Source organism: Leuciscus leuciscus, assembly GCF_965113295.1.
Source record: "Leuciscus leuciscus genome assembly, chromosome: 12".
NCBI lineage: Eukaryota > Metazoa > Chordata > Actinopteri > Cypriniformes > Leuciscidae > Leuciscus > Leuciscus leuciscus.
The window spans coordinates 32770328-32782963 of NC_138736.1; the positions used below are offsets into that span (position 1 = coordinate 32770328).

At 35.9% G+C, this 12636-nt stretch overlaps 1 protein-coding gene across 1 annotated transcript in view; it reads left to right on the forward strand.

Annotated features, from left to right (window-relative positions):
- atp1a3a (ATPase Na+/K+ transporting subunit alpha 3a) overlaps positions 1-12636 on the forward strand; it is a 35603-nt gene that overhangs the window by 5507 nt on the left and 17460 nt on the right. The window contains exons 2-8 of the mRNA XM_082186172.1: positions 4167-4283; positions 4884-4943; positions 7722-7925; positions 9094-9207; positions 9551-9685; positions 10297-10414; positions 12098-12366. Coding sequence (XP_082042298.1) covers positions 4167-4283; positions 4884-4943; positions 7722-7925; positions 9094-9207; positions 9551-9685; positions 10297-10414; positions 12098-12366 — 1017 coding nt within the window. The remainder of the gene's footprint in view (positions 1-4166; positions 4284-4883; positions 4944-7721; positions 7926-9093; positions 9208-9550; positions 9686-10296; positions 10415-12097; positions 12367-12636) is intronic.

Below are 12636 nucleotides of genomic sequence, written 5' to 3' on the forward strand. Positions count from 1 at the left end.
TTTCATTGATGTCGTTATGAAGAAGCAAGGTTTCTTTAAAAAGTTTATCGAGGGTGTCAATGCATGTTGTTAATTCACTGCATGTACAGTACACAGTGTGTATCCATGTCCTCAAGGCCATTAGATGAAGCCTTGGACTTAGATAGAGTGAGAATCCCTTTGAAAATAGATTTCAATTTGGACCTGTCAAACTCCAAAAATGACAAAATGCATCATAAAGGTGATCCATACGAACCATGCAAGTCTTTAGAAGCCATAAAATAGCTGTATCAATGATACCAAATATTTGGTTCTCGTCTATGAAGATAACTATTACGATCACTATATTAGCATCCGCATGAGCGGACGATATCATTTTGTTTATTCTAAGCTCGTTGCAGATTTGTCGCCTGCCGCTTTAAATACTCTGAAAGCTCTTAAAGCAGGCTTGATTCTGATTGGCTGTCAGTGGTTTATTGTTCATCATCTGGAATTTTTTTTTTTTTAAATGGTTTCTCTGTGCCGTTATCGTTATAGTTGTGGTGTGGACTCTTCTATTCTTTTATATTTAGAAAGATTTTTTTTTTTTTATATATCTTTATCGTTATTGTTATAGTTATGGTCCTTGGTGTGAACGTGCCTTCATGGACTATTTTTATGTCGTTTTTGGATCATTTTTAGACTTAGAGATCATTAACTTTATTCGTATGTAAAAGTGAACATCTTCTTTTTGTACACTGAAAAAAATAGGCGTAGGATTTATTTAGAAAAAAAATTCACAAATAATTGCAAAGAAATTACAAAAAAACACATTGAATTAAACGTAACATTTTTAAGTAGAATTTCCTTTTAAAACGTACACCAGTAATCTTCAAAAAATCATTTATTTACAGTGTAATCTACAGAATAAAGAAAACATACAAGTTTGGACAACATGTGGGTGAATAAATTATGACAGAATTTTCATTTCTGAGTGAACAATTTCTTTTATATTAACATGATTGTCTCAGACTTCAAGTCCTCATCCAGGCACCTCTTACGTTTCAGTCATTTTTCTCAGAGAAATTAATCTTAATCAGTTCTGAGACGAGACCCTATGGATTTACTTCAAGTGGAGCAGCTGCAGTTCTCCGGAAGCTTTGGCGATCACACATCCTATGGCACAGCGGCCAATGGGCTTTGACATGAATGTGCACGTGTCACACATCTGATCTCCGGGTCATGACTGAGTATGTAACTGTGAATGCACGTGTGCAGGCGTGCATGAACGATGGAGAGAGAACTGCAAACAGTCAAATGGAGGATGTGGTCATGAATGAATACAGTGAGAACACAGTGTACCCAAGCAAGGCCATGCTATCAAGTTGGTTAGACTACATAAGACAGCAAACTCTGTAAACTAAGTCAGTGGAGGCGTTAAGAGAATATATATATACAAACAGACAGTATATAATAATGTATCTCAAAGAATATGAGTGATTGAATGTATAAATAGGAGAAAAGGAGGGAGCAGGATTACGGTTGTTCAGTAGGTTAATCCAGACTGTAGTAAACAGACTTAATCCTGCATTGCCATCTCACCCAGAGGATATAAAGAGGGAATCCTTGACAGATGGTCAAACCGTTTCAACACACTGCCACAGGGATGCTACTATTTTGGCCTTTTTGCAATTTGTAGTGTTTTGGGTTTATTTTTTATCCTTATCCTTTTTTTAAGCAAGTCTGTTGAACATAATAGTGATGAACATACTGTATTTCATTAGAAACAAGTGGTTAAAGAGTTGTTTTATCATCATCTTTTTATGGATTGTATGGGTTGTTTCCCTTCTGTTTTTTATTAATACTATAATATAGTTTCTGAATATATGGTGAAACATCATTTCTTTTAAAATGACGAATAATCAAAGCTAATAAATGATATCTTTTTTTTAATCATCATTCAGTATTTGTAATCTGATATATTAGAGTATATATATACTAAGAAAATATATATTACAATCAAGAAAATTGATTATTGATTGATCCTTTTCATTTGTTTTTTTATTTATTTAATAGTTTCAGTTTAATTGAAGTTAAGCCTTATAATAAACAATTCATTTTAATACATTTAATCTGTTTTTAGAATGATAACTTTCTATAGCATTTTTTTTCTATGTGTAGTTTAACCTTATAATAAACGAATGACAAATAAAAACTGTAAATAAATAAAAGACAAAATATTTGACTATTTAATGTTTAAATTTTATTAATAGTAAAAGTTATTGATTACTATTTCTATTACTTGTAATAAAGTTCAATGTATTAAAATCTAAACATTTAAGTATTTTTTTTCTTTAATATTTACTAATTTTATAAAATAATATTATCATTCAACCTTTTCTTCAGAAACATTTATGGATACATTTTATGCGTTGCGTTTTAACATCTAAGCAAGCTGGTGTGCTGTAATGGTGGATTTAACCATAATGCCGTCTGGGTGTGCATGTAAGCTAAAATAGGTCACAGAAGCACACATGACAAATCAGGGGATGCCACATCATTGAAAAGCCCTAATGTGGATTTAAGCGCACTAGACCACCCTCAACGCCCCCCACGCTCATACCATCCCATATCCCGCATGGGGTTCCTGGTTAAGCTTCGTGGTTTCAAAGATAATCAGGATTGTGGATGAAACATTATCTGGTTGGCATTTCCCCTCTCCTCAGTCATGGAGAGAGTCAGTTCCTCAGTTCCTGGACCGTGCGTCTCTGGCACTGCATGCAAATTTGGCAAGGAACGAAGTTGTGATAGTCTTTTCTTCCCTATTATGATGTATATCCGTGAGAAATGGCTTACCGAATAAGGAAAAAATGTAGTGCGGGACTTGAATTTTTGTCCATCAGAAATCGATTGGATGGTTGTGTTTTGCTATTGGTCGATCTCATGTGAGTGACAGGTTGTTCCGCCCTCGAGCCAGTAAAGGGCCCGATATACTCACGGCGAAGTTCTTTTTAGATGAATATGTAAAAATTGGCTACACAATAACCAAATAAACACACAACAAGAATGACAGTGATGAGAAAACAGCAGTTAAGAAAGCATCTTATCATGACGATTTGTCAAGTCACGTTATGTTTATTTATATACCACTTTATACAAGCTTGACAGCTTTAGAGTATTAAACATGGAAAACAGCATCAGTGTCTCTTTCAATTAGAATTACAACTTCAATTTCTCCAGTGTGTTCATGTTTTTTGTTGCATCTGAAAAGAGAAGATTTCCATGTACAAAAAAAAAAGGCGGAGCCTCAGAGTCACACCTACTTATTACTTCATTGTCACAGATCAATGGTAGTTTGATTGGGTTAACCAGCCGGAGTTGAACTCCACATGAACTTCGTTTTGGCCTGATTTTGTTAGAAATTATGTCACACCAGTTTGTTTTTCGATTTCACTTGATATGGAATTCCTTAAACACGTAATCAGAGAAGAGAAGCAATATTCCATTAAAAATAAGAATGGTCAATTTTGATTTAATGGTCACTTTAAATCTGTGGAAAAGTCTACTATATGGGGCTTAAAAAAGGTATAAAGATATATACTCAAACTTCTGACTTTATTTCTCAGAATTGTGAGTCTATATCTCGCAAATCTGACTTTATAACTTGCAATTGCGAATTTATATCACGCAATTCAGAGAAAAAAGTTGGAATTGCGAGATAAAAAATGACCTTTTTTATTTTTATTCTGTGGTGGAAACAAGCTACCATACTTTTCACACCAAAAATGATATGAATAAGCCTCAGGCTGAAGGAAATGCAAAGTCATGCCTGTACAGTAGGGGGCGCAGCTCAAACAAACCTTTCAGCTGTGCGGCCATTCTAGATTGCAGAAGAGAAACCTTTTCTAAAGTCATTTTTGCTTAATATGGTTGAATTGGATCATCGAAGGTCAGCAGCAAAGACATTGATTAATAAAGTGAGATTAAATACATAAAGTATATATGCAATTTAGCTAATTTAATTCTTGCAGGTTTGCGTAATATTCTCAGTTTGCAGTTTGCGTTTTATATTTATGCATATTCGTACAGCCTGGCTTATGTGGTAGAAATAAAAAGGATACTTATTGCTTTGACTTATTTGACGTAAGCTGGCTTTATTCTAGGTGTAATTATGTAGCTGATCTAAACAGAAAATGTTTTCCCTGCAGTATGGACGGTCGGACAGCTACCGCGTGGCGACCACGCAGGACAAAGATGAGAAGGAGTCCCCCAAGAAGGGAAAGGGAGGGAAAGACATGGATGACCTGAAGAAAGAAGTGCCACTGGTAAGACACATCCACATATAAAAAAAAAAAAAAACATATTCTTGTATGTACTGTATATGAATATTTTGCAAAAAATTCAATCATATATACTCACAACAAACCTCTTACTTCGTGCATATGTTTAATGAGAGGTTTTGCAAACCTACTTAACTCGGCACTGAATAAAAACTCTGGCGTTTTGAGCAGTGAGTGGATTCTGAACTTAAACACTTCTGATTGGCCTTTGTGTTCAAGAGATCAACAACTACATCTGTGATTGGCTACATCGCAGACCGCTGCAAAAACACATAGTAAATAGATATTTGATGTTCTCCAGAGCGTAAACGCCAACATGCACTGGAGCGTTTGCCAAATCTGTTCCGCCAATATATTATCACTATCAACTGAGGGTGCTTAGCAACCTCCAGCAACCCCTTAGAACCGGGCCTGCCTCATACAGAAATTTAAGTACACCATATTGTATTGATTTTCAAAGAATACTTTGGCGTGAAACAAATGTAGCAAGGTTGTGATTTAAACTCTGTGGTCAGTTGCACTCTATAAAGCAATTCATCCTTTCTTTGTGCAGTTTTAGACTCTCTTTTTTTTGTGACTCCTCAGACAGAGCATAAGATGTCAATTGAAGAAGTATGCCGGAAGTTCAGCACTGACATTGTACAGGTGAGTTTCTCACATCAGCAGTGAACAATTCATACATTCTAAAAATAAATCATGAAAAAAGCCAGCTGTTTCATATGATAGCATTGAAGAGAAACATTCAAATAAATGTGAAAATCCAAAAATAGTATTACAATAATAAAGTTTTGAGAATAATTTAATAATAGACTTTTTACTAGAATAAAGGTATGGTTTTGAGAATAAAGATTTTAGATTAAACAGTAAAATTTTTAGATTAAAGCAGTGGTTCTCAAACTTTTTTGGTCTCCCCCTCCCCCTCTTTAAACCTTTAAAAAAATCTGGCGAGCTCAGCTTCTTACCCGTCTTTTCGCCGGAACCTGTGTGCGCCACACTGAGAACCACTGGATTAAAGTAATAATAAAGTTAAGATTATGAGAACGATGTTATAGTATTATGAGTATTAAATTAGCAATATTATGAGAATCATAAGAAAAGAAACATCAAAGTGAAGTGGAGTCGACCACTGCTTGTTATTTGAGATTTGCAGAAAAGAGGCAATTTCCTGAATGTCTGTCTTGTTCTTTCTCCTGAATGAATTCAATTTCCTTCATAACTGCTGATGTGTCCGGATACTAAAGATAATTCCTCAAAATCGATGCTGATGCCTCAAAAGACCAAGGATTTCTTTCTTGGTGAATCTTATGCAAGTATAATTGAATTAAATCCTCCATTTCCTCATAGATGAGGCTGCTGTGGCACTCTATTCCTATTATTATAGTGATTATAGTAAAAAAAAATTCTCTAAATATTTCTACTTTCTTCACATAACGTTACTTCGTCTGTTTCCTGGTTTTTGGGATGACTTTCTTGCTTATATGGAAGACAAAAAAAAAGTACAACATTTTTTGTTACATACTATGTAAGTAAATGCAGTCTGTTTTTTATTTTGAACCCATTTCGTTTTAAAACGTTATTGAGTGAACTGTCCCGAATAGGGCTGGGTATCTTTAAAAAAAATTCAACATCGATGTCGATACCGATACCATTACTTCGATACCAGTTTCTGAACGATACTTTTTTCTAATCCAATTTTATGAAATCCGTTTTAACAAGATTGCATTACATATTGCCTACCTTTTTTCAGTTTGTTGACTTTTTTTACAGATGACACATATAGGCCACTGAGGGGCGGAATATATGCCTCACGCTCAAGCGTTTACATAAAGCTTGCCGCAAAGCACTGGCAAAAGTAGCCTAATGATTATGAATGTGTTTGGAAAAATAGCAAGGAGACCTTTTAATTGTTTATTAATAAACTAGTGTTTTCTGAGTCAGTGTTGGCTGCAAAGATGAAGTTGATGTTGCTGACTCATCATCTCCGCAGTACAGTGAACGCGCGCGAGCCTATAGAGAAAAATGCACCTTTCATTTGGATTATATAATCAGAGTATTTGTTTTCGATTCGAATTGGTTTGTTGAAAAGTAGACATTTCAAGCTTTCTATATGCCTATTTCTCATGTCTGTGAGGCAAGCAGCCTATACGCCGAGTTTCGGTTCATTTGTGACGCACTCCAGCTCTTCTTGCAGTCGAAGAAGTCAGTCGAAATTCAGCACAACACCGGTCTTGGCAGCAATTATCTCATCGCAAATATCACATTGCGCGCTGTTGGCATCGAGCCTGGTGAAATGTAGACACACTTTTGATTTTTTCCACATCTTTTCCATCTATGGGGGTTGGGATGCTTACACACTACAGCCTCATGTGTGAGTCCAGAGTCTAGATGCCTCGCCACAGCCAATCATGCTTCATGATTATTGGCTTACTGTTTTTTTGATACTTGATGGTATCGAGGCAATTTGGTTGGTGCCTTAAAAGTATCGAACTCGATACCCATCCCTAGTCCCTACTCCCTTTGTAACATTATGTCTGTTTTATCACATTTTTTATTTATTCTTGTAATGAGACAGCTTTATTCTCTGAATTTTTTATTTATTTATTTGAATGTGACACTGAAACGCAGTCATACTTTCACTATGTACTGCAAAACATATAGCTTCTGTTAACCCTATAAAGCCTTCTGTGTCACATTTGACAACATGATCCAGCAAACATAAGAATAACTTTTATATTGTTAGAAATATTTTTTAAGATGAACAGTTTCTAGACTGAAACAACCTAGTTTTAGTTAATTACACAGACATTAGTTTTTAGAGAAAAAAGTATAAATGTGAAGTGTCAAAGTACATCAGACTTCAGAGAAATATTTATTTGTATTTATTTCTCTCAATCATAATTGCATTGTATTGTTTTGCCCCCACCATAAAAACCACTGACCTTTGATCATGAAACTAAGCATTTAAATATCATCATTCTTATTGGATGATATAGAGGGGTATTTATATGCATTTTAAATTGGCTGATATACTGTTTGCATTACAACCAACCGAATTTAACCTTTTTTAGCCATTTAAAGATCAGCAAATGCACCAAATTGCGTATATATTTGCACAGTTTAGACCTCTGAATAAAACTGAGGTGTTTTTTTCCTTCTCGAGTATGACTTCAATATTCTCATACCATATGAGCCAGAAAAGCCAGAAAAAACACACGTATACTATACAAACATATTCTCCTCATCCAAAGCAGCTTAAAAGTAAACCATGGTGAGCTTGTCTAAAGCACTACTTTTTTAGAGCAGGAACTGTGATCTCAACAAATCTTAGCCACACGGCCTCCATCGCCCCCTAGTGGCAGAGCTGTAGTGTTTGATGTGAACTCCTGAATCAGATTTCTTCTCACACTCTCTTGTCCCCTGAAGGGTCTGACTAATGCTAAGGCGGCGGAGTACCTCATTCGTGATGGTCCCAACGCTCTCACCCCACCCCCCACCACCCCGGAGTGGGTCAAATTCTGCCGACAGCTCTTCGGAGGCTTCTCCATCCTGCTGTGGATCGGAGCCATCCTCTGTTTCCTGGCCTACGCCATCCAGGCCGCCACGGAGGACGAGCCCGCGGGAGACAACGTGAGAACTCACACACACGCCTCATTAGAACACCGCAGAAATTTAACACAATTGTATTGCAAGTAGATAAGTCCATGTTTGTGACATAATCAGTTATCCTATTCAGGAGCTAGACTTTTGTTTGTAATCTGGGTAGTTTGTTATTTTTGTTTATAATTTCATATTTGATGCTGTGAGATCCAGGCAGTGCACCAATATTAAAAGTGATCTATTCCTTTTTATAGTATAGTTGGCTTGGAGAAATGTCATGGGCGGGAGAATTTTTTTTTAATAGGTCGGGTTGAGAATAAAAACGAGAAGGAAAACAGACCTACTCACATTTTAATTTCAGTAAATTAATTCTTTGAAGTCTTTTACTTTGTAAAGAGGTTAGGTTTTACTGGTCAGAATGGTCCATTAGCATGACCAAAATGCATATTTCTCCTTTGACAGCTTTTCAAAACTATTAATATATTCTGGCGATTTTTTTTTTTTCACTCCAAGAAATATATATGTTCAAAAGTCTAAAAAATAGATATTTTAAATAGACTTTTTTTGGTCACTTTTGATCAATTGAAAGCTTCCTTGCTGAATGAAAGTATTAATTTGTTTTGAAAAAACTACTGACCCCATACTTTTGAATGGTAGTTTGTTTCATTACTACATTTACATTACATTTATTCATTTAGCATACACTTTATTGACTTAGAAATGAAGAAAATGACAGGCAATTTATGTTATATGAATAAATATATTATTATGTTTCAATATGTGGTATCGTCAGGTTTTTATACCTCAAATTAAAACGATGATAACAAAATAAAAAACGAAACTAAGATTATTCCCTGTATCATGAAGAAAAAACGCTTTTTTTGTGTGTGTGTTGCATGATGTAAATACCTAATGGCCTTGTCTCTATGAACAGTGCTAATTCAGGTTAAGAATACACTGTGACAAGAGCCAAAAATAATAATAATGATGATGATGATGCATGCAAAACAGAGAGACAAGACTACCATAATATAATAATTATTCATGGTTTGCTTCAATTACATGATTTCTGATGTGATATATTGGGGATTTTGACTGTGATGTCACCTAAATGGGGCTCACAAGGTGGATCAGAGAAATCAAGGTTAGTGAGCTCTTGCAGATTGTCTAGTTTGATAACCTGTCCTCTGCTCTGCAGTTGTATCTGGGGATCGTTCTGTCAGCTGTGGTCATCATCACCGGCTGCTTCTCCTACTTCCAGGAGGCCAAGAGCTCCAAGATCATGGAGTCTTTCAAAAACATGGTCCCCCAGGTACACAAAATCACTTCCTCCAATAGCCTTTATCCAAATTATAAATCAAAAGTGCCAACCTTCACATTGCATATTTCTAGTTGTGCTTCTCCACTTGAAAATAACAGTCTGGGTGGATCAAAAAGAGAGCGAGGAGCAATACTCAAATAACCAATACACTGTAGTCCAATAATCTTAATAATCCTCTGTTTGCCTCTCTGGTCATAATCCTAATTATTATATCCCTCCGCAGAGTCTCTGAATCCTCTAGACTGTATTAATGCTCTTCTAATCTCTCCTTTGGCCTTAGAGTCATTAGAGGTTGAAATCGATGTGTGTGTGTGTGTGTGTGTGTGGTTCGCAGCAAGCTTTAGTGATCCGTGAAGGTGAGAAGCTTCAGATAAACGCTGAGGAGGTGGTGGCTGGTGATCTGGTGGAGGTGAAGGGAGGAGACAGGATTCCTGCGGATCTCAGGATCACCTCTGCTCACGGCTGCAAGGTACCTGGATAAACGTGATGGAAATATTCACTATGAACACTTGCAATCTTTCTCGTGCTCCTGTATGTAGTCTACAGTAGAGATATTGTGGGATATACTGTATTCAGAGATGTATGTATATTGCATTAATAGTTAATATAAAGTATACATTTATTTCTTTATTTTATTTATTTCTTTATTTTCAAGGAAAACCCCTTGAGATGCACCATCTCATTTTCGAGGGGGTCCTTTACATTACAAAATGTTGTAATTGTTATGTTCTGGAATCTGGTTGTAAAAATATAGTGGCCAGTGGACTTATATATATATATATTACTTATATATATTTTATATAGATATATTTTACATCAAAATCTATCTATCTATCTATCTATCTATCTATCTATCTATCTATCTCTCTCTCTCTCTCTCTCTCTCTCTCTCTCTCTCTCTCTCTCTCTCTCTCTCTCTCTCTCTCTCTCTCTCTCTATCTCTCTCTCTCTCTATCTCTCTATCTATCTGTCTGTAGAACCTTCAAACTTCAATATTTTAAAACACTTTGAAACTGGCATTATCAAGCCAACAAAAGTTTGTTATAAATATATACATGTATATATATTATAAATCTTTAGGTTGACAACTCCTCCCTGACCGGCGAATCAGAGCCCCAGACCAGGTCACCTGACTGCACCCATGATAACCCTCTGGAAACCCGTAACATCGCCTTCTTCTCCACCAACTGTGTTGAGGGTACGGTTGCCATAGCAGCTGCTTCACTGCTCCATTTTCTCCCCCATGGTGTCTCTCTCACTTTATTATTTCATTTCCTGTTCTTTATGAACTCATCTTCTCCAATCGATTTTTGCTTTTTCATTGCACTCTTTTTCCCATTTTCTTTTCCTGGTCGTCTTTGCCAAGACCAGCCGTAGAGGAAATATGTTGTCATGACAACAACCTCTCACTTTTGCTCCCCGTCTTGCCACTCGTCAACTTCCCACGCGGTTGCTTATACACTGCTGTTTTTCCACACATTTCTCTTTCTATATAACCCTTTTGGCTTCGTTTTGATAGTAAGACACTAATCAGTTCAGATTCAACTGAATAAATGAATAATACTGCAGGAGCTAAAGACATTTTCATCATTTGCTTCACAGGTTTGCACCTTCAGAATGATGATGAATATTACTTATAACAAATTTTGCTGCTTTAATTAAAGCAGTTAGATATAGAGTTCTCTGAGAAATGAGCATGCCAGTGTCAGTGAGTTGTGTAATGCTGTTGTTTTGATAGGTCATGAGATGTTGCATATGTCCAGTGCTCAGTGCGCTCGTGATCTCATGATGTTCAGGCTCAGCTCCAGGGTCACACTCTCCTGCCACCATGTGGTGCATTAGAGGATTACACAACATGATTCTGAGGTTTCTAGAATTTTGCACAGAACTCGTGAAAAAACAAGACATCAAATCAATGTCATACTGGATATTTTTACTGGTGGTCCGAGATTTAAAAAGACAAAATAAGAAAAATGCTAATATTAGACATATTAATTTTATTAGTTATTTAGTTTTTTTTTATTAAAGAGATTTATTTCAACATCCGTTCAACAGTTTGGTGTTTTTTTTTTACAAAAATTGTATTCAGCAAGAACACATTCAATTGATCAAAAGTAACAGTAAAGACATTTATAATGTGTTGCAAAATATTTCTATTTCAAAATATATTATATTCAACAAAGAATCATACAAATAAAAGTATCATGGTTTCCCACAAAAATATGAAGCAGCACAACTGTTTTCAACTTTGAAAATAATAAGAAATGTTCCTGAGCAGCAAATCAGCATATAAGAATGATTTCTCAATGATCATGTGACACAGAAGACTGTAATGATGAGTAATGAGAGTAATGATGCTGAACATTGTTATTTTTATTGTAATAATATTTCACAATATTACTGTTTTTACTGTATTTTGATCAAATAAATGCAAATTCAAAAACATATATATATAAAAAAAATTATTTTCTTTTTTTCTTCTTCTCACTAACCCAATACTTTTGAACGGTGGTGTATTTATTATATATAATTTGTAATAAGGCAAAAATAAGTGGCAAACTAACAGAATGGTATCATTTATGTGCAACTAGTAATACTACTACACAATACAACAATATAACAGGTGGTCTGGAATACTTGATTCTGATTGGTCAATCATGGTATTCAGTGGTCTAATATTTGATCAGTCTACACTCTCTTCTCACGTAATAAAATAATTTCAAACCAAATCGGTTTTGGTTTAAAACTTTTTTTATTAATATATTTGGTAAGTAGCCATGGAATAATGTCAGATGATCATTATAACAAAATAAATGACAGGTCGATTGGGTCACTGGCCAGAACGAACCATCAAAAGTGTCTGTTTTCTCTCCTCTGTCAGGAACTGCTCGTGGTATTGTGGTTTGCACCGGTGACCGCACTGTCATGGGCCGCATTGCTACTCTGACCTCCGGCCTGGAGACCGGAAAGACCCCCATCGCCAAGGAGATCGAGCACTTCATCCAAATCATCACCGGCGTGGCCGTCTTCCTGGGCGTGAGCTTCTTCATCCTGTCAATCATCCTGGGCTACAGCTGGTTAGAGGCCGTCATCTTCCTCATCGGAATCATCGTCGCCAACGTGCCCGAGGGTCTGCTGGCCACCGTCACTGTGAGGATCGCTGCTTTTTCTCTGTGTTAGGATTTTGTAGTGTGTACTGATGTCTATGATAGAGTTTAAATGTCTTTCTGACTGCATTTTTCAGTATAATTAATGTATGTTTGTCATCTTCTTTGGTTTCTTTGGTTTGGTATTTTTTGTTCATGGCTTTGTTCGGAATGGAAAACTAACGTACTGCACAGTATGTACTTCATATCGCCTAGTGAGTATGTGAAATATTATGTGGAACAGTGCAAACATTTCAAACAGTAGTGTGCTACA